The sequence below is a fragment of the Pelophylax lessonae genome (assembly GCF_965119305.1).
Source record: "Pelophylax lessonae genome assembly, chromosome: 5".
NCBI lineage: Eukaryota > Metazoa > Chordata > Amphibia > Anura > Ranidae > Pelophylax > Pelophylax lessonae.
Genome location: NC_138772.1, coordinates 64850315 through 64877205, shown reverse-complemented (window position 1 = coordinate 64877205; position 26891 = coordinate 64850315). Strand labels below are relative to the sequence as shown.

Genomic DNA, 26891 nt, shown 5'->3' with positions numbered 1-26891 from the left:
CATCCCTTAAACCAGGACACACATTAATTGCACAGGTTCTGTGGCTGATTAAGGTGGTAATTAAACTCACTTAGTGCCTTATGTGCATTAAATTAACCTCAGAACCTGTGTAATTCATATGTGTCCTGGTTTAAAGGGATGAGGTGGCAACCCTAATGCTACAGGAGATGTCAGAGGCTGCAGGCATGGTAAAGGAGAGGCAGAGACTGCGGGCACAATACAGGAGATGCAGGGGCTGTGGAGGGGCATTACTGATCTGTGAGGCACCTTACATTTAAAAATGGCGCCGCCCGGCGCCATCACGTCAATCCGCATGCGTCGTCTGCCTGAGAATGGCCGAGCATGTACCGGCTTTCCCGAGCAGTGGTGGCAGCGCATGTGCAGTTGACATGTCGGGCCAGCCACAGCCATTTTTTTACAGGTGCCACTGCCCTTTAAGCAGCCCCAGGGCAGTGTCGGTAGGCCAGTCCATCCCTGGATCCCTCTAGTGATAACCAAAGATCTACATAGTGGAATCAGAACTTTTCTCCTTCTACTTGTGATCAATCTAGTGATACACCTTAGAATTATATTCACTTTTCCCTCTGTCTGGCCACACTGTTTGCTCATTTTGCAGTCATCTGAAATAAGTACCCCCCCCCCCCTCCCAATTCTTTTTCCTATTTTGTTCTTTGCTCTCCAGATAGCTATTAACATTATGGGGGGAAATTTACTAAATGTTGTGCACACAGAATCAGGTGTAGCTGTGCATAGTAACCAATCAGTTTGAGCCCTGATTCACAACAGTGCGGCTTAGAAATCACGCTACTTCAGCGCAATTTCAAAGCAGATCAGTGTAATTTTTATTTATGTATTTTTTTTTTTTGTGCAATTTTGTTGTGGCTTGCATCTTCATTTAACAGAAGTCAATGCAAGATGCAATTAAATTACAGAAAAGTACCTTTTTCAAAGCCGCTGCGACTTGAGTCGCAACGATTTGAACCGCAAATGGGGTGTGACTCGTCGCGCCATTTTGAACTGACCAATCGCATTGGTGTGAACCGGGGCTTATTGTCAAAGCTTAATTGAGCAAGTTAGAAGCTGATTGATTATTTTGCACAGCTGTACCAGAATTTGTGTGCACCAGTCTTATGCCTCGTACACACGCAACGATTATTGGCCGACCGATCGGCCGTCTTTTGTCCAGTGTTGTTGTGTTGGTTGAAATGTGCTCTAGACTGCACACAAATTTTCTCGGCCAACAAAAACCAACTTCAGAAGTGATGTCATGTGCTGGTTAACTTTCCGTGTGTTTTTTCTTCTGTGAGCATGCCCAGTCTTGCTCATCTGATTTTTGTCTGCCGAAATCTGTACTGACTGACGGAAAATTGGCCGAAAAGTCGGAGTCGGTTGTTGGAAGCATCATACTAACAAGCCGAAAATCGGCCGATCGGACGTTGGCCGAAAATTCACGGCCAACAATCGTTGCGTGTGTGCGAGGCATTAGTAAATCCCCACCATTGTGAAGTAATTTTAATAGATAATAGGACTAGCAATGACGATGATTTTGTCATTCTGGTGAAGAGGGATGGGAACATTTTGGACAATCCATTGGGAGTCTATGATCATAAATAGGGATGCACCAATACCAGTTTTTTAAGACCGTTACTTTTTCTCAAGTACTCGCCTATAACAATTCCTGATACCTAGTTGGGGTTTTTTTTTTAGACCAATGAAAAATGATTACCGTTTCTTCATAATTAGGAAAGAACAGTTCTTCCACGGCTTTAAAATTGCGCTACTTCAGAGCAAATTTCAAAGCCGCAGATCAGTGTGATTTGGTCCCCTGGTTACATTGCAGCTTGCGACTTCATTTAACAGAGTCATAAAGTCGCAATGGAATCGCAAACATGTACAAGTACTTGTGCAAATGCCTAGTATAGTATCTGCACCAATATCGATATTGGTGCAACGTTAATAATAAAGGGTTCTGAACCTCCTTACCTAAAGTATCACTTACCCAACCCCCCAAAACGAACCCCTTTCCCTCCCATCCCAGCTGCCTGCTTACCCCTATAGCAATTCTGCACACCCAAATATTTACAGAATTCTCACTCATTCTAATTTATTCATATTCAGATCCTTGGTAAACAGCCTTGCTGAAAATAATTTTGTGGGACAGGCTCTAAACACAGCCGGAGATGGGGGGGGGGGGGTTAGTGCAGATTAGCTTAGGGGGGCTGGGGCTTAGTGATAGTTAAAGCAAAGCTTGCACTAAAAAAGTAAGATCTGTGTATTTACTGATGGCCGTCTCTCTAATGCCAAAAGACTGCACTAAAGTGCAAAGAAATCTATGATAAAAAAAAAAAGTTCATGTAAAGGAAAACATTTTATTAAAAAAAAATAACAAACATGTTATACATATCTGCTCTGTGCAGTGGTTTTGCACAGACCAGCCCTGATCATTCTTTTCTCGGGTCCCGTGCCAGCGCTTTGGGTCCCTTCCCATTGCCGAGTGCTCCCATAGCAAGCCGCTTGCTGTGGGGGAACTCGGGCATGCTCGTTCCTGAGCTGGCTCTCTCCGTCCATAAGACACAGAGAGCGCGCCTCAGCCCAGCCTCCTGCTCTGGCCTTTCTGCTTCTGATTGACAGTAATGGGAGCCAATGGTTCCTGCTGCTGCATCTCAGCCAATCAGGTGGGAGAGACCCGGGAGAGACTCGGGTGTCGTGCACATCGCTAAATCGAGATCAGGCTTAAAGGAGTTGTAAAGGGAGAAGGGTTTTTATCTTAATGCATTCTATGCATTAAAGCGGAGTTCCAGCCATTTCACTCACCTGTCCAACGGTCCAGCGATACGGCCGCCCGAAGCCTCGATCCTCTCCCTCGGCGCCGGCATCACTGCTGTGGGCACCCGGCTGTGACAGTTTGCGGCTTCACAGCCGGTTACCCACTGCGCATGCGAGAGTCGCGCTGCGCGTCTTGATTGGCCGGCAATCTTCTGGGACCTTTGACATGTCCCAGAAGATTGCAGGGAGGGAGGGGGAGAGGAGAACTTCCGTTCAGGGCGCCGCGGCGCTCCGAGCGGAAGTGGTAGCGGGTACCTGTCAAAACTAGGTACCCGCTCCCCCCCAAACAAATGACATGCCAAATGTGGCATGTCAGGGGGGTAGAATACCTAAAGCGGAAGTTCCACTTTTGGGTGGAACTCCGCTTTAAGTTAAAAAAAAAAACCTGTGTGCAGCAGCCCCCCTCAGCCCTCCCTAATGCTTACCTGAACCCCCTCTAGATTCAGTCATGTCCATGGGTGTCTCAGCCGCCTGGGACTCCCCTCCTCATTGGCTAAGACACAGCAGCCACGCCATTGGCTCCTGCTGCTGTCAATCAAAGTCAGTTAGCCAATGAGGAGAGAGAGGGGGCAGGGCCAAACCGCAGCTCCGTGTCTGAATGGACTGAGGGAGCTGTGACTTGGCTCGGGTGCCCCCATAGCAAGCTGCTTGCTGTGGGGGCATTTAAAGGGAGGGAGGGGCCAGGAGAACCGAAGAGGGCCTGAGAAGAGGAGGATCAGGGCTGTCCTGTGCAAAACCAACTGCATAGAGGAGGTAAGAATAATATGTTTATTTTATTTTTTTTAAAATAAGACTTTACAATCACTTTAAGTAAGTATTGGGGGAGGGGGGCTGAGGGGGGAGCTGCACACTGATGTTTTTTTACCTTCGTACATAGAATACATGAAGGTAAAAAACCTTCTGCCTTTACAACCACTTTGATATGCATACATTAACCCCAGCTTCTGTTTGTGGCACCTAGGTGGGGGTGACACCACCATCCTTCCAGTGAGATCCCAGGGAATATCAAGTAGCCTAAAGCGATTGTAAAGTCTGTTTTTTTTTTTTTTCCTATAAAAATAACAAACATGTTGTACTCACCTCCTCTGCGTAGTTGGGTTTGCACAGAGCAGCCCGGACCTTCCTCTTCTTAGGTCCCTCTTCTGTGATCCTGGCCACTCCCCCCTCTTCAGTGCCCCCACAGCAAACAGCTTGCTATGGGGACACCCGAGCCGAGTCACACAGGGAAACATTCAGACATGGAGCCCCGACCTGACCCTGCCACCTCTCTCCCCTGATTGGCTAGCTGACTTTGATTGACAGCATTGGCAGCCAATGGAGGGACAATCTCGGACGGCTGAGACACTTGTGGACATCGCTGGACAAAGATGCACCTCAGGTAAGTATTAGGGGGGGCCGAGGTGGACTGTTGCACACAGAAGACTTTTTATCTTAATACATAGAATGCATTAGAATAAAAAAATTCTGATTTTACAATCACTTTAAATCTTGCAAGAAGACGATCCTGTGCTCTACTGGAGAAACTTCTGGTGACATTTGGGATACTCCATATTATCCGGCCGATATCTGGATAGAAGGATGGGGACATTACCCTGTGCAGTTCAGAAACATGGAGTAAGGTAAGTATATTACCAAACTGTTTCTTACCAATTGATTTGTTTTTTTTGTGCAGCGTTTTGGCATAGGGAAGGGGGTGCTCAGTAAAGAAGTGGGACTTATGTATACCTAAAACTTTATTTTTAACATTTTGGATAGAGTATAGAATGGAAGGGTTAAATCCCCTGTCAGTTTTTTCCTTTGTGTTTGAACCAGCTGCCGACTGATGCTGCGCTAATTCATGAAGTAGAATTCCAGGGTAATCCTAATTAAGCTTAAAACTGCTCCCGCGCCCCTTTCAACACCTATACAAACACCCTGTAAAAGAAAGATGAATATACTTACCTATTCTCAGACCGCTGCCATCCGCTCATGTGATCTCCCTAGCGCCAACTACAGAGGTGAGGAGAGAGCGATTCGCCAATTGCTGGAATGCCTGTGCGGTGACGTCACTTATAGGCTTACTACGGGCCATGAGTAGATGCATCTTTCTTTTACAGGGAAGGTAATATAGGTGTTAGATGGGAGGTGGGAGCAGTTTTAAGCCTAGTTAGTATTACCCAAGAATGGAAGGTGGGAGCAGTTTTAAGCAGTGGCGGAACTACCAGGGTCACAGCAGTTGCACTTGCAACTGGGCCCTGGAGTTCCGCCACTGTTTGGGGGGCCTGCCGTTTTGTCACTGCGATAAGAGGGGGCCCACACCCATCCGTTCTGTCTCTGCGAGGGTAGGGGACTGTCACTTCAAGAGGAGGGGGCAGACGCTGCCCGCTGTTCTGTCAGTGGCTCAGAACCTGTACTGACAGTCCCTCCTACCTCGCACGGATAGGAGACAGCCAATCTTCTCTTCCCACCCCTCTCCTGTGTGCACCGCGGGAAGTGTGAATGATCACATTCAGCTGCTGAGCTTCACCCTTCCCGCTGTGCACACAGGAGAGGGGCGGGAGGAGAAGGAGCAGATCGGCTGTCTTCTCTCTGTGCAAGGTAGGAGGGACTGTCAGTGCAGGCTCTGAGTTCGAGCTGTATGAGAGAGTCTCAGCTCAGAGTACTGCTGAAGGGCACTGGTAGGCAGCATTGATGAGCACTGATAAGTGCCACTGATAGGCAGCATTGATGGGCACTGATAGGTGGCACTGCTAGGCAGCATTGATGGGCACTGATAGGCGGCATTGATGAGCACTGATAGGTGGCAGTGATCGGCGGCATTGATGAGCACTGATGGGAGGCATTGATGAGCACTGATAGGCAGCACTGATGGGCATTGATGAGCACTGATAGGCGGCACTGATAGGCAGCACTGATGGGCATTGATGAGCACTGATTGGTGGAACTGATAGGCAGCATTCATGAGCACTGATATTCAGCACTAATGGGCACTGATAGGTGGCATTGATGAGCATTGATAGGTAGCATTGATGAGCAATGATAGGTGGCACTGATTGGCGGCATTGATGAGCACTGATAGACAGCATTGATGAGCACTGATAGGTGGCACTGATAGCCAGCACTGATAGGTGGCACTAAAAGGCAGCATTGATGAGCACTGGTATGCAGCACTGATGGGCATTGATGAGCACTGATAGGCAGCAGTGATGGCCACTGATAGGCGGCATTGATGAGCACTGATAGGCAGCATTCAAGAGCACTGATAGGTAGTACTAATAGGCAGCACTGATGGTCAGAGCCCTGCACTACTTTTGGCGACTTCGGGAGGTGATTTCAATAAAATTGCCTCCGAAGTCGGACTTAAAATGCCGGTTTGAAATCAGCTGAACTCGCACGATTTCAAACCCCCCTCAGTGTGAACCTAGGCTAAGGCTCGGCTCACATCTATGTGGGAGCAGGAATCGCGATTCCCCCACCTGCAGTCTAAACGCACTGCTGTTTAAATGCGCTGGGCTGCCATTCATTCTGAATGCCACCCCCAAGCATCTAAAAACGCTGCGCATTTGCGGGTGCGGGAAACGCAGGGAAATCGCATGGACTTTTTAATGATTAATTTAATGATTAATGATTTTATTTTGAAGTGTGCAGTAATTCGGTTATTGTATTATGGCCGGTTTTCTCAATTCATTTTAAGCACTTAGAGGTGGCTAGACGGTTCCACCATCCCTGCGCTACTGGAATTTTTGTATTGTGTGATTTATTTATATTACAACATTTTACACATGATTTCATTACCTATAATTTCTTCTATATAAGTAGCAGCACTGTGCTATATGTGTCCTATACTCCTGAGCGCATCGGGGCACTCTGCAATTGTTTGCCATTTGTGGGCGTATTTGGAGGTGTTTCTTTAGTGTACAAGCTTTACAGACTGTTGCTATTGGTAACCCAGGAGAATCCACACTCAGCAGCTCCCTAGGGGGCAGTGCTACAGGCGCATGCACTTTTATTCTGCAGGAAATGCAGGCACAGCATTCAAATCATTGGGCTGCTGTGGTCGCGCAAACGTGGGCCCGCAGAAACGCATAGGTGTGAACCGAGCCTCGTGTTCTAGGAATGATTTACAATATTTTTATTTTTTTATTTTGTTCCATGAACCCAGGGAAGGGCAGCTTTCCACATCCCAGTCGCTCGGTCTCTGCTTTCCTCCCTGACTACTGGGATCTGATAACCTTTCTATGGAAAATGTCGACGCTTTTTACTTTTTCATTTTTTTTTATTTTTACATCAGCCCAATTTTCTCTTCGGAGGAACAACAAAGGTGTGGATGTCTTTGATCTCCTGCAGATGCATTAGCCAGTATAAAGCTAAGTAGCTGCTGCCTCTTAACATCACTTTGAGTTCATTTAACCTACACATTTCATGGCTTGATCCTAATGAGCTCTAATTCTCCGATTGCAGCGTGGGAGTGTTTATAGAATATTCCTTTTTATAGTCTTTTCATAAATGCTGAATGCAAGATCTGAGCAATTCCAGAAAATGTCACAAAGTTAATTGATGTAATCCTGCTTAGAACAAAGAAGATGATTGGTCTGTTAGGAAGGGTCTGTTTCATCTTGACTTAGAAGCACAAAAATGATTTTACCCTGATTTTTACATGAGTAATAAAATGCATTTCAGAGCCTCTGTGCTTCTAAATACAAGGGGAGCACAGGGAGAAGAGAGCCAATAATATGTAAAAGGGACATATACTCTGATTTTCAGTGTACTGATTTTCAGTGCAGTCCCATCAGTGCTGCCAATTAGTGTCCACCAATGCTGCTAATCAGTATCCATCAGTGCCTCCTCATCAGTGCTGCCAATCAGTGTCCAACAATGCTGCTAATCAGTATCCATCAGTGCCCCCTCATCGGTGTTACCTATCAGTGCCCATCAGTGCTGCCAATCAGCATCCACCAATGCTGCTAATCAGAATCCATCAGTGCCTCCTCATCAGTGTTACCTAGCAGTGCCCATCAGTGCTTCCAATCAGTGCCCACCAATGCTGCAAATCGGTATCCATCAGTGCCTCCTCACCAGTGTTACCTATCAGTGCTTCTAATCAGTGCCCACCAATGCTGCTAATCAGTATCCATCAGTGCCTCCTCATCAGTGTCACCTACCGTGCCCATCAGTGCTGCCACTCAGTGTCCACCAATGCTGCTAATCAGCATCCATCATTGCCTCCTCATCAGTGTTACCTATCAGTGCCAATCAGTGTCCAGCAATGCTGCTAATCAGTATCCATCAGTGCCTCCTCATCAGTGTTACCTATCAGTGCCCATCAGTGCTGCCAATCAGTGTCCACCAATGCTGCTAATCAGTATCCATCAGTGCCTCCTCATCAGTGTCACCTATCAGTGCCCATCAGTGCTGCTAATCAGTGCCCACCAATGCTGCTAATCAGTATCCATCAGTGCCTCCTCATCAGTGTTACCTATCAGTGCCCATCAGTGCTGCCAATCAGTGTCCACCAATGCTGCTAATCAGTATCCATCAGTGCCTCCTCATCAGTGTCACCTATCAGTGCCCATCAGTGCTGCTAATCAGTGCCCACCAATGCTGCTAATCAGTATCCATCAGTGCCTCCTCATCAGTGTTACCTATCAGTGCCCATCAGTGCTGCCAATCAGTGTCCACCAATGCTGCTAATCAGTATCCATCAGTGCATCCTCATCAGTGTTACCTATCAGTGCTGCCAATCAGTGCCCACCAATGCTGCTAATCAGTTTCCATCAGTGTCACCTATCAGTGCCCATCAGTGCTGCCTCATCACTGCCCATCAGTGGCACCCCATCAGTAACCATCAGTGCAGCCTGTCAGAGCCCATATGAGAAGGAGAAAAATGACCTGTTTGCAAAATTTTATACTAAAATTATGATTATGAAAATGTTTTTTTTTTTTTTCATTTTCAGTCTCTTTCCGTTTATTTAACAAAAAATAAAAACCCAGTGATAATTAAATACCACCAAAAGAAAGCTCTATTTGTGTGGGAAAAAAAATGATAAAAATGTTGTTTGGGTACAGCATTGCATGACCGGGCAATTGTCATTCAAAGTGTGACAGCGCTGAAAGCTGCAAATTGGCCTGGGCGGGAAGGGGGTAAAAGTGCCCAGTAGGCAAGGGGTTATTACTATGCAGATGTAATTTATAGTTTATTTACATGATGCCTGTTGTATTGTTAACTTTCTCTGTTAAAACATATATTGTAAAAATTAAACAAAAAGATGTATTAATAAGCACCATGCACACTATCACTTCACTGACGTTGACAATAAGTTTGCTGCATCTACAAATATAATCAACAAATAAAACTTGTTTTTTAGGCATTTCCTTTAAAACCTATTGATATGAACCGAGTACTGAAATTGTTTGAAGATCCATTCTCTGTAAGTATCTTTCTTCTTGCACTTTAATGTACTAAAATCGACATATCTGATATTGACCGACCGTTATAAACATTATTAGGGGGATGACTGGTGCATAAATTGTATCTGTAAGTGTTAAGTACTACTCTTCTGCTTGGTAGGAAAATACAGTATTATCAGACATTGAAAAATGCATCTGTTTGGCTAATGGATATGTTGTTGGGGGGGGAGAAATATGTGGTTGAGCCACGTTTTTAGCACCCGCCCTTAAGCTGCTATGGTAGTGGATGGGGGAGTTTACATAACGCAGTTGCTATTCTTTGCTTTGCACCCACAGCAAAAACTATCCAACATATTGTGATTTGTGTGCGACAAACGGTGGGCATTTGTTTGCCAAAGATGGGAATAAAACAGGCGGCAAGGAGGCGCTACGTCTCTGCCTGTCAGTTGCCTCTGCAAAGTGATCTAAATGTGGATTGTTCTTCAGAAGAGCAGCGGGTTTTGATGCACATCTAAATCTAGCCTTTCAATGTAAAATACTGTATATTTATCTATCTCAACAGTAGATGTTTCTTGATCAGTAATACCTTCTGCCGGTTATTTTTTATTTTTATTTTTGGATAGAGTGGGGAAGGGTTACATTTTCTTTTAGATCTTTATGTCTCTCTGTCACCCCATTGGGGAGACTTATTTGTAATGGATTTCATGTCACACGTTTCATAGGAACAAGGCCATTGGGTACAGAGCAGCAATTTTAAGAACAACATGCATGCAGTTTTGGTAATGTACTACAACACAGATCAGGGCAGGATGTGGTTCTCTATGCTGTAGCACCAGTTTAGCCTGGAGCAGCAACTAATTGCTGGCGACTTTAGTGATTAAAATGCTGGCTACAAATTACAACTAACTGCTAGCATTAGTGATATATAGCAGCGATTTATATCTGATACAAAATCACCCATGTGACTGAAAGGTAATACCCCTTGGTAGGTATAATTCTGCTGGCCAGTCTCCCTTCAATCTGCAAAGAATATACGAGCGCTCGGAAATACAACATCTAGACAGGTTAGTGTTTCAATGGTGTATTCAAATATATTTATCCCAATGACAGGTTATATACAGTACAAAAAGGGGATGTAACAATTAGTCTTCCCAGACCACTAAAAATACGTTATACAATTACTTCATCATGCATAGAAAGCAGGAAAAGTGTTCACAAAAGAAGAGACAAGGAATGTTTACATTCAGGAAGCAGCCCAGGAAAGACAGATTCTGAAATAATATAGACTACGAAACAGAATACGCTTCTCGCAGTAAAACACAATGGGAGGAAACTAAAACAAAAAACAATTGAAGGAAGCTCATAGCTTTGAGACTCAGCATCCTATAGAAAAACTAAACTCTTTAAAATAGTTACAGTTCATAAAGGGGGCCTCTGGATAAATGAATTTAAGCATGGCTAAATTAATATCACTTATATCAATCCTCTCATTTGTCATAAAAATGACAATTATAAGTCTTGTTTCCAAAATGCATCATCTTGTGTTGCCTTCTTATAAATACATTGGCCCATTTTTACAAGCAAATATATAAAAAGAAGAAGAAGCAATAAACACATTAAAATTAACATTCCAGCTTGTCTGATCCATGATAATACAGATCCAAAAAAATCTCCAAAACGTCTCATGATACCCCGGTCTTTAAGGTGGTAGATACAGTTAGTAACAGTCCATACAAGGGAAAACACTGAAAATGAAGTCAGGTATCAGCAACCACAGTTTGTCTGAGTCCGGTGAAACTGGAAAAGTCATTTTCTACAGGGTCTGGGCGGTCTGCCCCCCATCAGTACCCCCTTTTCTTGACTCTCCTGTTCAAGGTCAGGGCGGTCTGCCCCCGTTAGTACCTCCTTTCTTGCTTCTGGATCCTCCGGCTCAGGTCCTCTCCGCACCAAATTCACTCTAGTGGCATGGATCCAAGTAGGGCTGTGTTCGGTCGTAACAGCGGTCCTGGTAACTGCTACCACGGTGGTCTCTGGGCCGTAGGCAAAATCCTTTTGTTTCTTTCTTTTGGGCAGCAGCTTCATCACCACTATGTCTCCTCCTCTGAAAGGATGGGTATTTTCCTGTAAAGAGAAAAGAAAGGTGCGAGCAACTTTTTGTTCCGTACCACTTGATTCGAAGTTTCAATTACTCTTTTCTTAATTTGTCTTTATTTGTGCTATTCATTCTTTCCATTATACCTGAAATCTGTGGATAATAATCTATCTTCAAGATTTTAATTAGTTCCTGGCATATTTTTGATATGAAAGCTGGAGCAATATTATAACTAATTCAAAGCAGGCACCCCATCCAGGAATAATCTCCTGATTGAGAATGCATACCACCGTGTGGGCATCTCCCTTTTTGTGGTCCTAAATGCTTCCACTCATCTGCTAAACACGTCCACTATTGACTAAAAAGAACTCTTATTTCTTCCCTGCTTTGGGCCTATATGTGAAATCTATTTGTAGAAGTGTGAATGGGGTTGATGGGTATTGGAGATGCTCATGTTTGGCCTGTTTGTTTGGATTGTTTGTTCCTAATACAGGTGATGCATCTAGCAACATATGCTTGCATTAAACTGTCAGTAATACTTCATATGTTCTTTCCCACCCCCTGTGTCCTATTCCATAATACTAGGCAATAAACAGTGGGGTGCTAGCTGCGGGGATACACACAAGAGCTCCCCTCTTTTAGAAAAAGGCAATTTTTTCTAAAACATCACCTAAGTCCTTTAAAACCTGTTCTGTAGCATGCGTTTGTAGCTTTGATAATGTGTGATCTTTTGGCCTGGAGCAGGAAATTATCTACAAAAACATCTTCTGCTCCTTCTATGGCTGCCTATATATCAGGTTTGAGTGTAACACACCCTTTAATACCAGTAGCCCATTTAAAACTGGGGCCTACCTAGGGCAAATGATGTAGCCATTCCTATTACCATCTCACAAGATGCTATGTGCTATGTTCGGAGTCACTTCAGGCATGCCTTTAGGCCTGGACTGCGACCATCTTTGGACAAAAACTATAGGGCAAAGTCTACCACCATACTCCTGGGCAAGTACACCTGCCATGGTCTTACAATTGTCCCTTGCATAAACACAAAACATTTTTCCATGATTTGGGAGGCCCAGTGCAGGCGCTACAACCATAGCATTTTTCAGATACATAAACGTATTTAACATTTCTTGTGACATTTCTGGACCTGTGGTTTGTCTCAAAATGTTATTATAGATAGGAGCAGTCCGGATCCATAACAATCAATGATCCTGTGGGCGGGCAAGACCCACTGTGGGCTGGCAAGACCCACTTCTTATATGACTGACTCTACTATCACCCTCTGTGAGAACAAAACCAAGGTAAACAACACTTTCCTGACACCACTGTCATAATTCCTGTGACACTTTGTTTCCACATACATGTACATTTCTTCAATAAACTCACTCGCTCTGACTGGCCTCCACAGAGTGACTACATATGTCATATACATATTGTAGCGGGACTGACCCATGAGCAGGTGTCCATCCCCTCTTGCGTGGTCTGGAGAACTATAGAACAGACAACCAAATTGTCTATTTAGCCCCTAAGGCATTTCTACACCAGGTCAGTTACCTGGACTGAAAAACAAGAAACAAAGATGGCTGTGTCTCCTCATCCAATAGGACGCTTAAAAAAACACATTACTTAAACCAATCACTGTAAAGTGGGTAGCATCGGATGGTATGGCTGTCAGTAGAGATGGCATATCAGATACCACTTGCATGCTATGATCAGATAAAGAACTAAAAAGTTTTTGGCTTAATGACAATTTTCTAAAAAAAAACGTTTTGGCTTCGTGCTACTCTAACAAAAATCTGGCTAGAGGTTCCCCTCTTTCAATAGAGGATAACCGTAAAAATATCATTCAAGAACTATAATCAGATAAAAGTTAATCTGATTTGAAACTTTTGGCTCTGTGCTAACAGGGTCCAATGGTCACACTAATTGCGGTAACTCTTTCTGTCCAAAAATAAATTCCATAACTATAAGAAACAAAGATATGACATTTGAACGCTTTCTTGGCAAATAGCCAATTTTCAAAATTTTGCAGGAAGGCTCCCCTTCACATAGGGGAACATTTGCAAAATATAATTTTATTCTATAATTCTATAATAAGTTATCTCAAAATATCCTGCCGACAACGGCAATTAATGTTTTGCCTAATAAAATTGTGTTTTCTATTCACTATTATTACTCTTTCCAGAGGTTTCTATGTTTTATACACAATGTATAAATGGAAAACTCCAAAAAACTTAAAAAAAAAAAAAATAATTGCATATGTGCGGGAATGCTGGCACTGTTAGTCCTACAACTGTTCTGAATTAGGAAATGCTAGCTGCATTTCCAGAAGTGACCCCCCTCTTTTCCCCTCGCGTAAGGAAACGTAGTAGCTTAAAGCGTATACGATAAGGTCTTTAGAGAAGCAAAAATTTGTGCTTGTCTGACATTACGAAGAAAACTACACCTGCCTTGGAGAATGAAACTGTGGGGTGCAGGTGTGGTCAGGGGTATTTGTAAGGTAATATTATAATTGTAGGGGGGGCCTATGTTGAAAATGTCCTACTCTTTGATTTGCCTCTTCTGATAAGGCCTTTGGAAATGCGTGCTGACAGGCTGTTTTTCTTTAGACAGATCAAAAAGCCAGCCATATTGCTTTCTGTTATGGCTTTTTGAAAACCTTCCAAAGTTTTTTGTAGCCCAATCAGAAACTTGCTGTTTTACAATTAACATGTACTGTGACTTTAAATTAACAACAAATGTTTGAATTATAAGACTGTGCTATTCAGCAGTGACACTTAACTGCCCAAAACTCACCTGTCTCACCTGTATTCTGTCTATAGGCAATCGCTGTGGACTATATCTATGTGTTTAAAGACTTTCACTTTCACTTCTAATAGCTCTACATCGCTTTTTCCTATTCTATTGTACTAATACGGGGCATAAATAAACCAATTCTCCCCGCATGTTCCATGTACTTTACATTACAACTAAACATTTACTAAAATATTTACTTGTGTCCTAATATCTCTAAGGCTGGCCACACATGTCCGGACAACTCTTTATCATACAATTTTCTATTAGATCCACCACAAACCACATAATAAGAGGTCAAAATTAAACATATTCATTTGTATCCAATTAGGTAGGCGTTTGTACTACATAGCTGAAGGTAAATTTCAAGAAAATTTCAAGAAAATTGAAAGAAAATTGAAAGAAAATTGTATCGTGTATGGCCAGCATCAGAAATAAACCTTTAGTATAAATTCACAAAACCATAAAAGAAATATGTCTCTAAGATTTACAAATTCACTTAAATGTATCTGGGTCCTTAGACCCTCTTTATGGTTAAAAAACATTCCTGAAAAGCCACTTGGTGTATGTATATTAAACCTTAAAATTTCGACTCTGAATTTCCCTTCTTGGAACAACCCAAAAAAAAAACCCTTTCAGAGTCTTGACTGATACTCCCAAGTATAGTGGCTATCAAGAAGGTTTTCCTACCATTATAGACAAACAAACAATACACATAATAAACATTTATCTTGATTTGTCTGATAACCTACGATCGGTCAGTCAATTTTTACAGTAATAATGTGAGTGTCGCTATCAGGAACAGTGTGTTATGTTATCAGTCCGCAGGCGCAATTTTTACAAGTCATATATAATTATATATATACACAGTTTCCATATATGTCAAACCAGTAATCGTGACAAATAATTTCCTCTTATTAGACATAAAAGTAAATGAACTTAAATCTCTACACAAAAGTGACAAAACAGTTCATTTAACTTACCAACTGACATTTCATTCTTACAACAGTACAATAAGCAATATAATAAAAAGCACAATAAGCAAAAAACATGCATATCACTCTTAGCAGGTTGAAGGGAGCATTCCTACCACTTTTTAAATTTGCCTAGGCTAATAATCTGACTGTGAGCTACCTCAGCTCAAACAGCTAATAATCTATCTGTGAGCTACCTCAGCTCAAACAGACCTATTCTCCTGTGCTACCACAGCACTAGGGTTCTTAGAAATGTGCCTGCAATCAGGGTGTCATAAGACAGAATAGTCTCACTTACCTCTGATGGCAAAGTCACATCCCAACTTCTGACACCAGTTCTGAAAGGTAATACCCCTTGGTAGGTATAATTCTGCCGGCCAGTCTCCCTTCAATCTGCAAAGAATATACGAGCGCTCGGAAATACAACATCTAGACAGGTTAGTGTTTCAATGGTGTATTCAAATATATTTATCCCAATGACAGGTTATATACAGTACAAAAAGGGGATGTAACAATTAGTCTTCCCAGACCACTAAAAATACGTTATACAATTACTTCATCATGCATAGAAAGCAGGAAAAGTGTTCACAAAAGAAGAGACAAGGAATGTTTACATTCAGGAAGCAGCCCAGGAAAGACAGATTCTGAAATAATATAGACTACGAAACAGAATACGCTTCTCGCAGTAAAACACAATGGGAGGAAACTAAAACAAAAAACAATTGAAGGAAGCTCATAGCTTTGAGACTCAGCATCCTATAGAAAAACTAAACTCTTTAAAATAGTTACAGTTCATAAAGGGGGCCTCTGGATAAATGAATTTAAGCATGGCTAAATTAATATCACTTATATCAGTGACAGTTGACTAAGGCCCCTTTCACAGTTCACACATGCGGACCTTTCAGATCCGCCTGTCAGTTTTTCAGGCGGATCTGAACGGCCCATGCATATCTATGGGGCAGCGAATGTCAGCGGAGACATGTCCACTGACATCCGATCCGATCCTGTCTGTCGACTCCAGACGGATGGAAACCCTATTTTCCATCCGTCTGGCGGATCGGATGGGATCGGATGAGAACGGACAGGTGGTCCATTCTCATCCGATTCCCCGTAGAGGACAACGGGGCTCTGACACCTCTGTCTCTGCACACAGAGCGGATACGGAGCTGTCATCCGCCTGCTCAGTGGGGATTGGCGGATCGATCCCCGCTGAGCAGAACGACTCCGTCGACGGAACGTAGCCATGTGAAAGGGGCCTTATGCTTTGCTTGCTCTGTTTTACATATGTATTTTGTTTCTTTTTTTTATTTTACAGAGAGATCTAGTAGAGAGACATGTGAGAGTTTTAAAGAAAGCTGCCAGAACATATTGTAATGGTATTGTATCCTTTTGCGTCTTTACTTATTATTTCTACTAATATTCTAATCATCAGTATTCTTTCTACCACTGTAGCAAATCTAGTAGGCTTATTGACGCGCTGTAAGAACTGTCTATACTGCCTCACAGTAACCAATCAGATTCAAGCCATTGTCTTTCTGCTGTTCTTTTGAGCTAAGCAACCCATAGATGACTTGATTTTCTGTTTTTTTTTCTTCACAAGTGGAAGGAAAGAAAATCACTTGTTTTCCCCATCAACACAGTCAGTGTCAATGGCGGAATGCCTCCTGCAGGGCTATTGTGTTCTGCTGGTGGGGGGAGGGGAAAGGGGGCACAGGGAGTCCTCTCAAGCTGCAGAACACAATGGTTACGGCTAGCATCCATAGCCACTGGCAGGAGTTGAATGTAAAAAATCAGACAGGATGATTGTACCTAAGTCGATTGATGGATGGATGGCTACAATCAGCCTGCCCATGCATAGATCAAATCCTGAATTTCCACATATGGCCGGCTTAAGGCATTGAGTCTGTTTATTTGCTCCTCGGGCTGTTCTTATTACAGAAAGTTTGATAAATGAGGATCGTTGATAACGATAGAGCGATAAAATGTATGAAAATGTAACTCTTATTCTGGCCATGGGAGCTGATGTAGTTGACCTAAAAGTATAAGGAAAGCAGCCATAGTGCTTATACTGCTTTTATTATATGTTGAGTTACTGACCAGGAACAAGCATGCACCCAGCTCCCTCCAAATGTAATATTTCAGTCCTGTGACCAATTTTGTATCATTGATAAAACAAATTCTTTCCTGACCCTACAGAGCATTTGGATTAGTTCCCTGGACCCACGTATTTCCATCTTATCCTTAGTATGTGGTATTGTCCGTGTTACTTATGTGTTTTCCTTAATGTAAACATTTAATAAAGTTCTTGAAAGATCTTCCACAGATAATGAAAATTTTAAACATCTGTGCAGCAAGGGCAGGAGACCATACAGAATACATAGATCCCATGTGTGACATTGTGAAGCTGTGTGGGTAAGTAGATGTCTTTGGGTGAACCCAAAAAAAAAAATAAAAAAAAATAAAAGTTGTTGTAAACCCAGTAAAGTGACTGGCCTCAGGTGATATGCAGAAATTAAAAAATCATCTTACTTAGGGTGTACCTATTTATCTGCAGCTCTCTCTCCTTTACAGCCTCCAAAAGCACACACTTTTCACAGCATTCCTTAACTTCAGAAGGCAGGGGGCAGTGATCTGATGTCACACAAGGCAAAGCATAGAGCAGGGAGCTGAGTGTAATATGCGAACTGAGTTGGAGGGAAAGAACACACAGTCTCATAAAGAAACATGTACATCTGAGGCTGCCCTGAGCTGGGGGTGGGGAATTCAGGCCGTTTACCAGGATTGTCTGCTGTCAGAAGTGACTCATTAAGATAGCAGAGGAATATGAGAGGAGACAGAAATCACTCTAGGTGCTTTGGATTTTGACAAGTACGACACTATAGAGGAGTATGCTTTGTTCATTTTTCATTTCAGAGGTTGACAACCACTTTAGGTTGGAAACGGGAGTAAAGTCATTCATGACAAATATGATGTAATCTGTTCTGTAGTTTTATTAATTGCTGATCCTGCCAATAGATCTGTTATTTTTTATTTCCTTTAACAATGTACAAAAAAAAAAAAAAGCCAAACAGTGCAAAACAAAACCTAAATAGAATTAATAAAGCAGCTAAGCACTTAAGGTCAAAATATCGAATCCCAAATAAAGTCCATTATAAAATATCAGTGCAGCACTAATAAACTAAATATAGATGAATGTAGAGGATAGTGTAAGGAAAACGCACAACAGTCCCCAATAAGTGATGAGTTGTGCTTCTGAGTATACAACTTGCTGATGACAAAGTGCAAAAATCCTCCACCACAGATAACTCAAGCCGCTCACCTCAATAATAGACCCCTGAGTCAACAGGTAGGTCTAAAAACACTTTTCCCCTCCGGAGTATTTAATAAACATGGGTAATTCCTGCACACATCCACCACAATAGAAGAATATCCAGAGACCATGCGATACTGGAAAGGACCAATCTGTCTCTCAATAGGATCAAATCCCGGACTCCTCAGCGGGTATCATATGTAACGGTAAAGCATATACATAGTGCTCTCTGCTTCAAGCTTCATATTTATTAAGATAAACAATTACACTTACAGAACTAGCACTGTTACCCAATGCTCAGTATCCACAGCAATCTGCAAGTGAACCACATACAAGTACAACTCACTCCTGGATGACCGCAGGTGCCGTCATGTGACTCCTCCCCTCCTCTGTAAGCATTACGTACCGTGGGCAGGACTTCATCAGCGGAAACGCAGGCACATTGGACACCTGCTTAATATAGACTCAGACACAATCATCATGAGCTGGATGCTGTCCATCACCATAGTAACCGGACACGCTCCGAGTCCAGCCCGGAAATATCCACTGCTTAATTGTGTATAATAGAAACACCAAGGCAACTGAACTAACTACCCAGGGGAATCAAGAGATGGTTACCATCTATACACCATTATGAAGATGCTTTGTGAGGAGTCCCTTATTAAGAAGTGGACTGTTTCACTGGTGGTGGACCCCCCGGTTTCCAGATTGAACAAGGCAACCATGATTCTGGTTGAAGAGTCCCTGGCCTTTATGGATCCAGCTGACAGGAAGATGGAGTTTGTGGCCTACAATATGTTCACACTCGCTGGTTTGGCACTGAGGCCGGTGTTCATCATTGCCCTGGTGTCGCAAACTCTGACCGAGTGGGCTAAGTTTTTATGCCATAACCTGGAGGGAGAACAGTTCCCCCCCTGCCTTTGCTGAGCTGGCAGACCAGCTGGTCCAGGAGCTGCTGTTTATCTGTAATGCCTCTAGGGGTGTGGCTCCCATGTGGCGGGGCTTTCTGTTTTGGCAGTGGTCCTTTGGTGTGTCTTTTGGCTCAAATGCTGGGCTGCGGACCAGACTTCTAAAAAGGCCTTGACTGATCTTCCCTTTAAAGGAGATCGCCTGTTTGGAGCCACTCTGGATGACATCATAAAGGTCTCACTGGGGGGACCTGCAGGCTACTAAGGTCAAGGAACATCGCTGTAGACGTGGGCCTTCCTTCTCGGCTCATAAGAAATGTTTTCGTCCCTCAGGGTCGACTGACAAGGGCTCAAACCAAACAAACCTGGTCTGGCAAACAGAGAGCGGGCTTCTCCAGACCCACAAACAAGGCTTCTTCAGCATGAAGGTGCGCCCTCACCCGTATCAGGGATGGGGGGACATCTTCGCTGATTTCCAGACCCGTGGACTTCCCTGGTTCAAGACAAGTGGGTCCACAAAGTCATTCGGTCTGGCTACAAGATCGAGTTTCGCTCTTGTCCCCTGGCAAGGTTCTTTCCTTCCAACTTGCACCTGTCTCCAGGCCGCTTACAGGGTCTGTTTGGGGCGGTACAAGACATGTTGCTTCAAGGGGTGATTGTCCGGTTCCAACTTCGGAACGTTTTCAGGGTTTTTACTCAAACCTGTTTACAGTTCCCAGGAAGGAAGGCAAAGTGCATCCAATCCTGGACCTCAAGGCGCTGAACTACTGTCAGGTCACCTGTGGCCAGGTGACAACTGCACCCTGTTGGAGGATAGAAATGTGAGCCCAAGATTCCCCAGGGCGTGGACTCTAAGACCCAGCAGGTGTTCACCAGCGCCTCTAGTGGTGAGGATGGACTTCGCTGCAACTGGGCCCAGGTCGCGGCCCTTGGGGTTCCCCGGGTCACGCTCCGTAGGGAGAGAGGGGAAGCAGCCACTCAGGACACAAGGTATATTGATGGGTAAGCCGAGGTCGGGGCAACAGGCAGACGAGGGTAACCAAGGGACAGGCCAAAGGACAGGGTCACAGGCAAACAGGAGTAGTCACAGACGAGCCAAGGTCGGTACACAGAAAGATGGATGAAGCACACGGCAGACAGGAACACAAACTAACAACCACTGTTGAACAGCAAAGCAGACCTGCAGTGCACTGGTTAATATAGACTTCCTGGAATGGCCTGGGGTGGAGCCAAACAGGAAGGAGAGATGATAAAAGCAGCCAGAAGGAGAGTCTGGCCTCTAATGCAGACATGGAGGAGAAGGTAAGCTGCCCGACAGTGTTGCATGTCCATGACAACTGCTTTGTGGGGGTGCAGAAGTTCCGAATGGAGTCTATTCACACGGTGGTGGCATCCCTGCGTCAGGGGGGATTTCCTTGCTTCGATCAACATCAAGGATGCCTACCTGCACGTTCCAATATGTGCCAGTCACCAGCGTTTTCTCAGTTTTGCCGTGGGAGAGGAGCATTTTTAGTTTGTAGCGTTACCCTTTGCTCTCACCTCCGCTCCTCGGGTCTTCACAAAAGTTTTAGCCCAGGTGCTAGCTTTGCTACGCCAAAGGGGGATCACGGTGCTGGGCCACTTGGACGATCTCCTTCTGCGAGCGGAGTATCCTACTGCTCTGGTGGAAAACCTGGAGATCACAATACAAACTCTGCAGGAGTTCGGCTGGATTCTGAATTTTCAGAAGTCTGCGCTGGTTCCGTCCACAAAGCTGGACTATCTGGGTCTGACTCTGGACTCGGCCTTAGCCAGAGTGCTCCTTCCTCTGGACAAACTCCAGAAATTGCAGGCTGCAATTAGTCTCCTGCTGTCCAGCAGTGGTCATCCCTCTGGACTTGCATGCAGGTGCTGGACCTGATAGTGTCTACATTCGAGGCGGTTCCCTTTGCACAGTTCCATACGAGGTCCCTGCAAAGGGAGATTTTGGCCAAATGGGACAAGACTCCGCAGTCTTTGGACAATCAGATCCGGCTGAGTTGGGGAGCAAAGGAGTCCCTGGTATGGGTGGGTTTGTTCTCCGGCGCTTCGCCTGGGCAAATCGTTCCTCCCCTTGTATTAGACAGTGGACACCATGGATGCCAGTCTGTCCGGCTGAGGAGGCGTCCTCGGCAAGCATTCTGCTCAGGTGATCTGGACACTGGAAGAGTCCAGACTACTGATCAATGTCTTGGAACTCCGAGCGATCAGACTGTGCCTGGACCATTGGGCGGATCGTCTTCAAGGATGTCCAGTGCGCATTAAATCGGACAATGCCATGGTTGTGGCTTATGTCACTCACCAAGGGGGCACAAACAGTGTCCTGGCTGCTCTGGAGGTAGCCGGCATTCTAAGGTGGGCAGAACGGTTCGTTCCAGCCCTCTCAGCCGTACACATTCCCGAGGTTGGAAAACTGGCAGGTGGATTACCTCAGTCGGCAGGCATTGACCTAGGGTAGTGGTCCTTTCATTCGGAGGTGTTTCATCAGTGTCTCCGGTGGGGCATCCCCGAGGTGGATCCGGTGGCGTCTCGGCTCAACAGAAAGGTGCAGAGGTTTGTGGCTCGGTCACCGGATCCTCTGGCGGACCCCACAGACGCGCTAGTGGCCCCGTGGAATCAGTATTGTCTGATTTACCCCTTCTCTCCTCTCAAGCTTCTACCAAGACTTCTACACAGGACCAAGGCAGGGGGGCTGGACAGAAATTGGCCTTGAGTACCATCAAGGGCAAGGTATCGACTTTGGCGGTCTTCTTCCAATGACCTTTGGCAACACACTCTCTGGTGCGTACCTTTCTTCAGGGTGTCCGACATTTTGGTTTCTCCAGTGCTGTCTCCATTGCCGCCTGTGGACCTCAATTTGGTGCTTTCAGCCCTCCAGAAGCCTTCCTTTGAGAATCTTCGGGAGATTCCCCTGCTTACGTTGTCCTAGAAGGTGGCCTTTTTGGTGGCTATCATTTTTGCGCACAGGGTGTTGGAACTGGCGGCATTATCCTTTCGTTCACCCTACCTGGTGATTCACAGAGATAAGGTGGTTCTTTGCCTCTATCCATCATTCCTTCCAAAGGTTGTCTCTGATTTTTCATTTGAATGAAGACATTGTGTTGCCTTCCCTGTGTCCCAGGCCTAAACATCCAAAGGAAATTGCTTTGCATGCCTTGGATGTGGTCTGGGAAATTAGGGTGTACCTGGCAGCTACAGAGTCTTTCAGGAAGTCAGACTTACTATTTGTGCTCACGGATGGACCTCTGGAGTCTGTCATAATGTGCTAGTATGTGGTGCATTTTAGCACATTATGACATTAACCTGCAGGAGGACCATTTTTTTTTTTTTTTTTTTTTTTAAGAGAGTTTACTATTGCTTTATTATATTTGACTCTTATTTAAAGCCCATCTAAAACTGCATGTCCATCTAAGATTCCCTTGTCCACAGGATGTCATTGCTGCTGTGCGATTTCACTGTGCAACAAACAGCGTTGTCACCCCATTACAGGAAGTCAAAAAATAAACTATGTCACAGGGGGACTTTGAAAAACTGCTGTGTTAATGCGGGTGACAGACTGCATCCATATGTCAGTTCTTTATTTTGCTTATAGGTCTACTTTAAGGGGTAACTCCATCCAAATATTTTGCATAGTGCAGTTATAATGCAGCACTAATATAGGATGAATTTGAATATAACAAAATATAACAAAATAATAAATTGGGTCCTTTTATTTAACTAAATTACATAAGAATATAAATGTTTAACATTGTTTATTTGTTGTGCACACAAAAATGTACATGGAAATAAAGGGAAGTCAATACAGACCTTTAAGGACTGCATCTTCAAATATGAGCAGACACAGGGAGAAAAAATCAAATATGTTGAACCAGGCAAAAAGCCCAACCCAGATAGCCATAAATGTCTAGATTCCTCCTGTTTAGCTTGCAGGCTAAGAAAGAAGACATGAACTGTTGAATTTGTGTAAATAACACAATATCACATCCAACCAGCAGGAGGCAGCAGTGTAGAGCTTTCATTTTTAGCATTTTATATGAGCAGGATATGTCCAGTATTGAGACTGTAGAACAAGGTGATGACCACACCCTTCAATTCCAATAAAGACGTCACAAATAAAGGAACACCAGACATAAACATGCAGAACATTGCATGCTGCGTTTATTGTTTTTAGAATGTAGTCCTAGGGGGAATGGCCTTTATGTTTAATACTGACCAGCTGAGAGTTGCCAACTATTGTCCCGGGAGAAATCAGAGCTCAGTGACCCACAGGAACACACCACCGGCTACCTGTTTACAGTAACAGGTCCCTGGAAAAATACAGCTGTAATGATCCAAAGGTTATAAGGGTGTCCCCCACCCCAGAAAAACTAGTAAAATCTGTGAAATGGCTGTTAATGTGGGACAGCAATTATGGACTGAAAGCTAAATATTTGCTATAGTACTTATAACTGCTGTACCGTACAATGCTAAAATCAGCCTTTTTTAAATATGGCCATACAAGGAGCGAGTTTCATCCAGTTTCTGAGCTGTCCAAAATTTGCTCAGTGGGTGGCCCGTAGACCACCTCCCACCCAGCATCCTTTTAGAGAGCCAGGTGGAAAATTGACAGCTGAACAGCATCTGCATCCAATTACATCCAGCCACTGTTTGAGTATTTTGACAGTTGGTGGCACCGACTATCGAAATGCAATAGCTGCAGCATGGAGATTCGATCATCCCTGCTGTATAGCCCTGCAGAGGGCGCTATCTGACTTGCTGCAGATTCTAATTTACATTGTGAGAAGCTCACTGTGTGTAGTGAAGTGCAAAGTAAGTGATTTCAGTCCAGGAGAAGAACCCGTGGAATTGTGCAAGACTTAAAGTAACGTTGCTTTAGGTCACATGTGTCAAACACAAGGCCCGTGGGTCAAATCCGGCCCTCCGGGCCATTTTATGTGGCCCTCACACTTCTGCAGCTGCAGGAGAGATCCAGCCTTCTTCCAGACCCTGTGCTTTCTGCTTTCCAGCAATGCCTCCAGCTTCTTCCCAGCAGCAGCACAAGGTAAGGGTGATGCACTGTAATTTAACGGAGGGTGGGGGACTCAACTTCTGATGGTTGGGAAGCTCCTGACGTCTTATGTAAGGGTAGGGGATGCTCTGGACATCTAGTCTTACAGATTCACCCAGCCCTTTTGTCGGCAATCATATTGCTGATGCGGCCCTCGATTAAATTGAGTTTGACACCCTTGCTTTAGGTGATGTTGATGAATCTATGGTATGTTTACAATTTGGTCTCGTTGTCTGTTGTATTTTCAGCATTCCATTTCTAAAAGAGAGGATGTCAGATGAAGCCTCGTATGCGCAGGATGTTGCAGATTCATTTTCTCAGTTGGGTAAGTGGCTTGAGGAGGCATCACACAAACCTTGGCGCTCAAGAAGCTGCAATCATATCCTAAAATAGCAAATGTATATTTTTTTGTGTATTATTTTTATTTTCATTGAAAGTATGATACCTTTCATCAGTTGTATTTTAATTATGTTCAACGGTTATATGATTATTATTATTTTCATATCATTGGTCTTACCTATACAACCCCTGGCAAAAAGTATGGAATCACCACTCTTGGAAAATGTTCATTTAAATGTTTAAATGTGTAGAAAAAAAACTAATCACAGACATGCCTCAAAACTATTTTCATTTAACATTCCAACCTTCTGACCTCAAAAAACACTTAAAAAAATAAAAAAAGAAAGAAAACTGTAGTCAATTGCAACTGTTTTTGCAGATCAAGCAGAGGAAACAAATATGGAATCACTCAATTCTGAGGAAAATATTATGGAATCACCATGTACTCTGAAGTTCTAAAACAAACATCTGCAGCAGATTCCATCTGCTAATTAGTCTGCAGTTAAAAAGGAGTGCTTGACACGAATCATGGCTCCAACACGAGAGATGACAGTTGAAACAAAGGAGAGGATTATAAAACTTCTTCAAGAAGGTAAATCATCACGGAATGTTTTGCAGAAGATGTTGGTTGTTCCCAGTCAGCTGTGTCTAAAATCTGGACCAGGTACAAATCAAATGGGAAAGTTGTTAAAGGGAAGTGTACTGGTAGACCAAGGAAGACATCAAAGCATCAAGATCGAAAAAATGAAGCAATATGCCTTAAAAACAGAAAATGCACAACAAAACAAATGAGGAACAAATATTCAGAAACTGGAGTCAATGTCTGTGACTGAACTGTAAGACTGCATTCACACTTGAGCATTTTTTAAACCGCGATTTTCAGGCGTTTTTGGAGGCACGCATTGACATCTATCAAAAACGCCGGTAATCAGCCCAAAAAGAAGCTCGTACTTTTTTCAGCTACAGGCGTTTTGCAAAAAGCTCAGATGTGAACAGGGGCCATTTAAATGAATGGGGTTTTACTTGTTTGGCGTTTTGGAACGTTTTTTTGAGCGTTTTTGGAGCTGAAAAACACTCAAAAACGCCCAGGTGTGAATGGAGCCTAAGACATCGCCTAGAGAAAATGGGATTCACATACAGAAAAGCCAAACGAAAATCATCATTCACACCTAAACAGAAAAAAACAAGGTTACAGCGGGCTAAAGAAAAGCAATCATGGACTGTGGATGAAAGTGATATTCCGTGATGAATCACAAATCTGCATTGGGCAGGGTGATGATGCTGCAACTTTTGTTTGGTGCCATTCCAATGAAATGTATGAAGACAACTGCCTGAAGAAAACGTGCAAATTTCCACATTCACTGATGATATGGGGTTGCGTGTCAGGTAAAGGTACGGGGGAGAAGACCGTCATTAAATCTTCAATAAACATACATTTATATATTGATTTTGGACACTTTTCCTTTTCCATCAATTGAAAGGATGTTTGGTGACGATGACATCATTTTTCTGGATGATAATACATCTTGCCATAGAGCGAAAGCCGTGAAAACTTTCCTTCAAGAAAGACAAATAATGTCAGTGGCATGGCCTGCAAATAGTCGGGGCCTCAATCCATTTTAAAATCTATGGTTGAAATTTAAAATAATGGTCCATGACAAGGCTCTAACCTGCAAAGCTGATCTGGCAACTGCAATTAGAGAAAGTTGGAGCCGAATGAATGAAGAATACTGTTTGTCGATTAGTTAAATCCATGCCTCAGAGAATTCAAGCTGTTATAAATGCCAGAGGTGGTGCAACAAAGTGCTAGTGATGTACTGTAGTGTATTTCCTTTTTTCTTTTTATGATTCCATAATATTTTCCTCAGAATTGAGTGATTCCGTAATTTTTTTCCTCTACTTTATCTGCAAAAACAGTTGCAATTGACTACAGTTTTCTTTCTTTTTTAAGTGTTTCTTAAAGCCAGAAGGTTGGAATGTAAAATGAAAATAGTTTTGAGGCAAGTTTGTGATTACTTTTTTTTTTCTACACAATTAAACAGTTAAATTAAATTTTTCCAGCAGTGGTGATTCCATATTTTTTGCCAAGGGTTGTATATACAGTATAAAGAAATATATATTACAGTGTGTTCAGGAAGGGGTTGCCAGCTGATCTGAAGTCTACTAAGGATTATAGGATGGATTGGGGGGAGCAAAG

The 26891-nt window shown here is 43.5% G+C and overlaps 1 protein-coding gene across 1 annotated transcript in view; it reads left to right on the top strand.

The window, feature by feature from the left end:
- CFAP69 (cilia and flagella associated protein 69) overlaps nucleotides 1-26891 on the top strand; it is a 104559-nt gene that overhangs the window by 10010 nt on the left and 67658 nt on the right. Inside the window, exons 2-5 of the mRNA XM_082259192.1 lie at nucleotides 9171-9233; nucleotides 16388-16453; nucleotides 17375-17484; nucleotides 24604-24680. Of these exons, the coding sequence (XP_082115318.1) occupies nucleotides 9171-9233; nucleotides 16388-16453; nucleotides 17375-17484; nucleotides 24604-24680 (316 nt within the window). The remainder of the gene's footprint in view (nucleotides 1-9170; nucleotides 9234-16387; nucleotides 16454-17374; nucleotides 17485-24603; nucleotides 24681-26891) is intronic.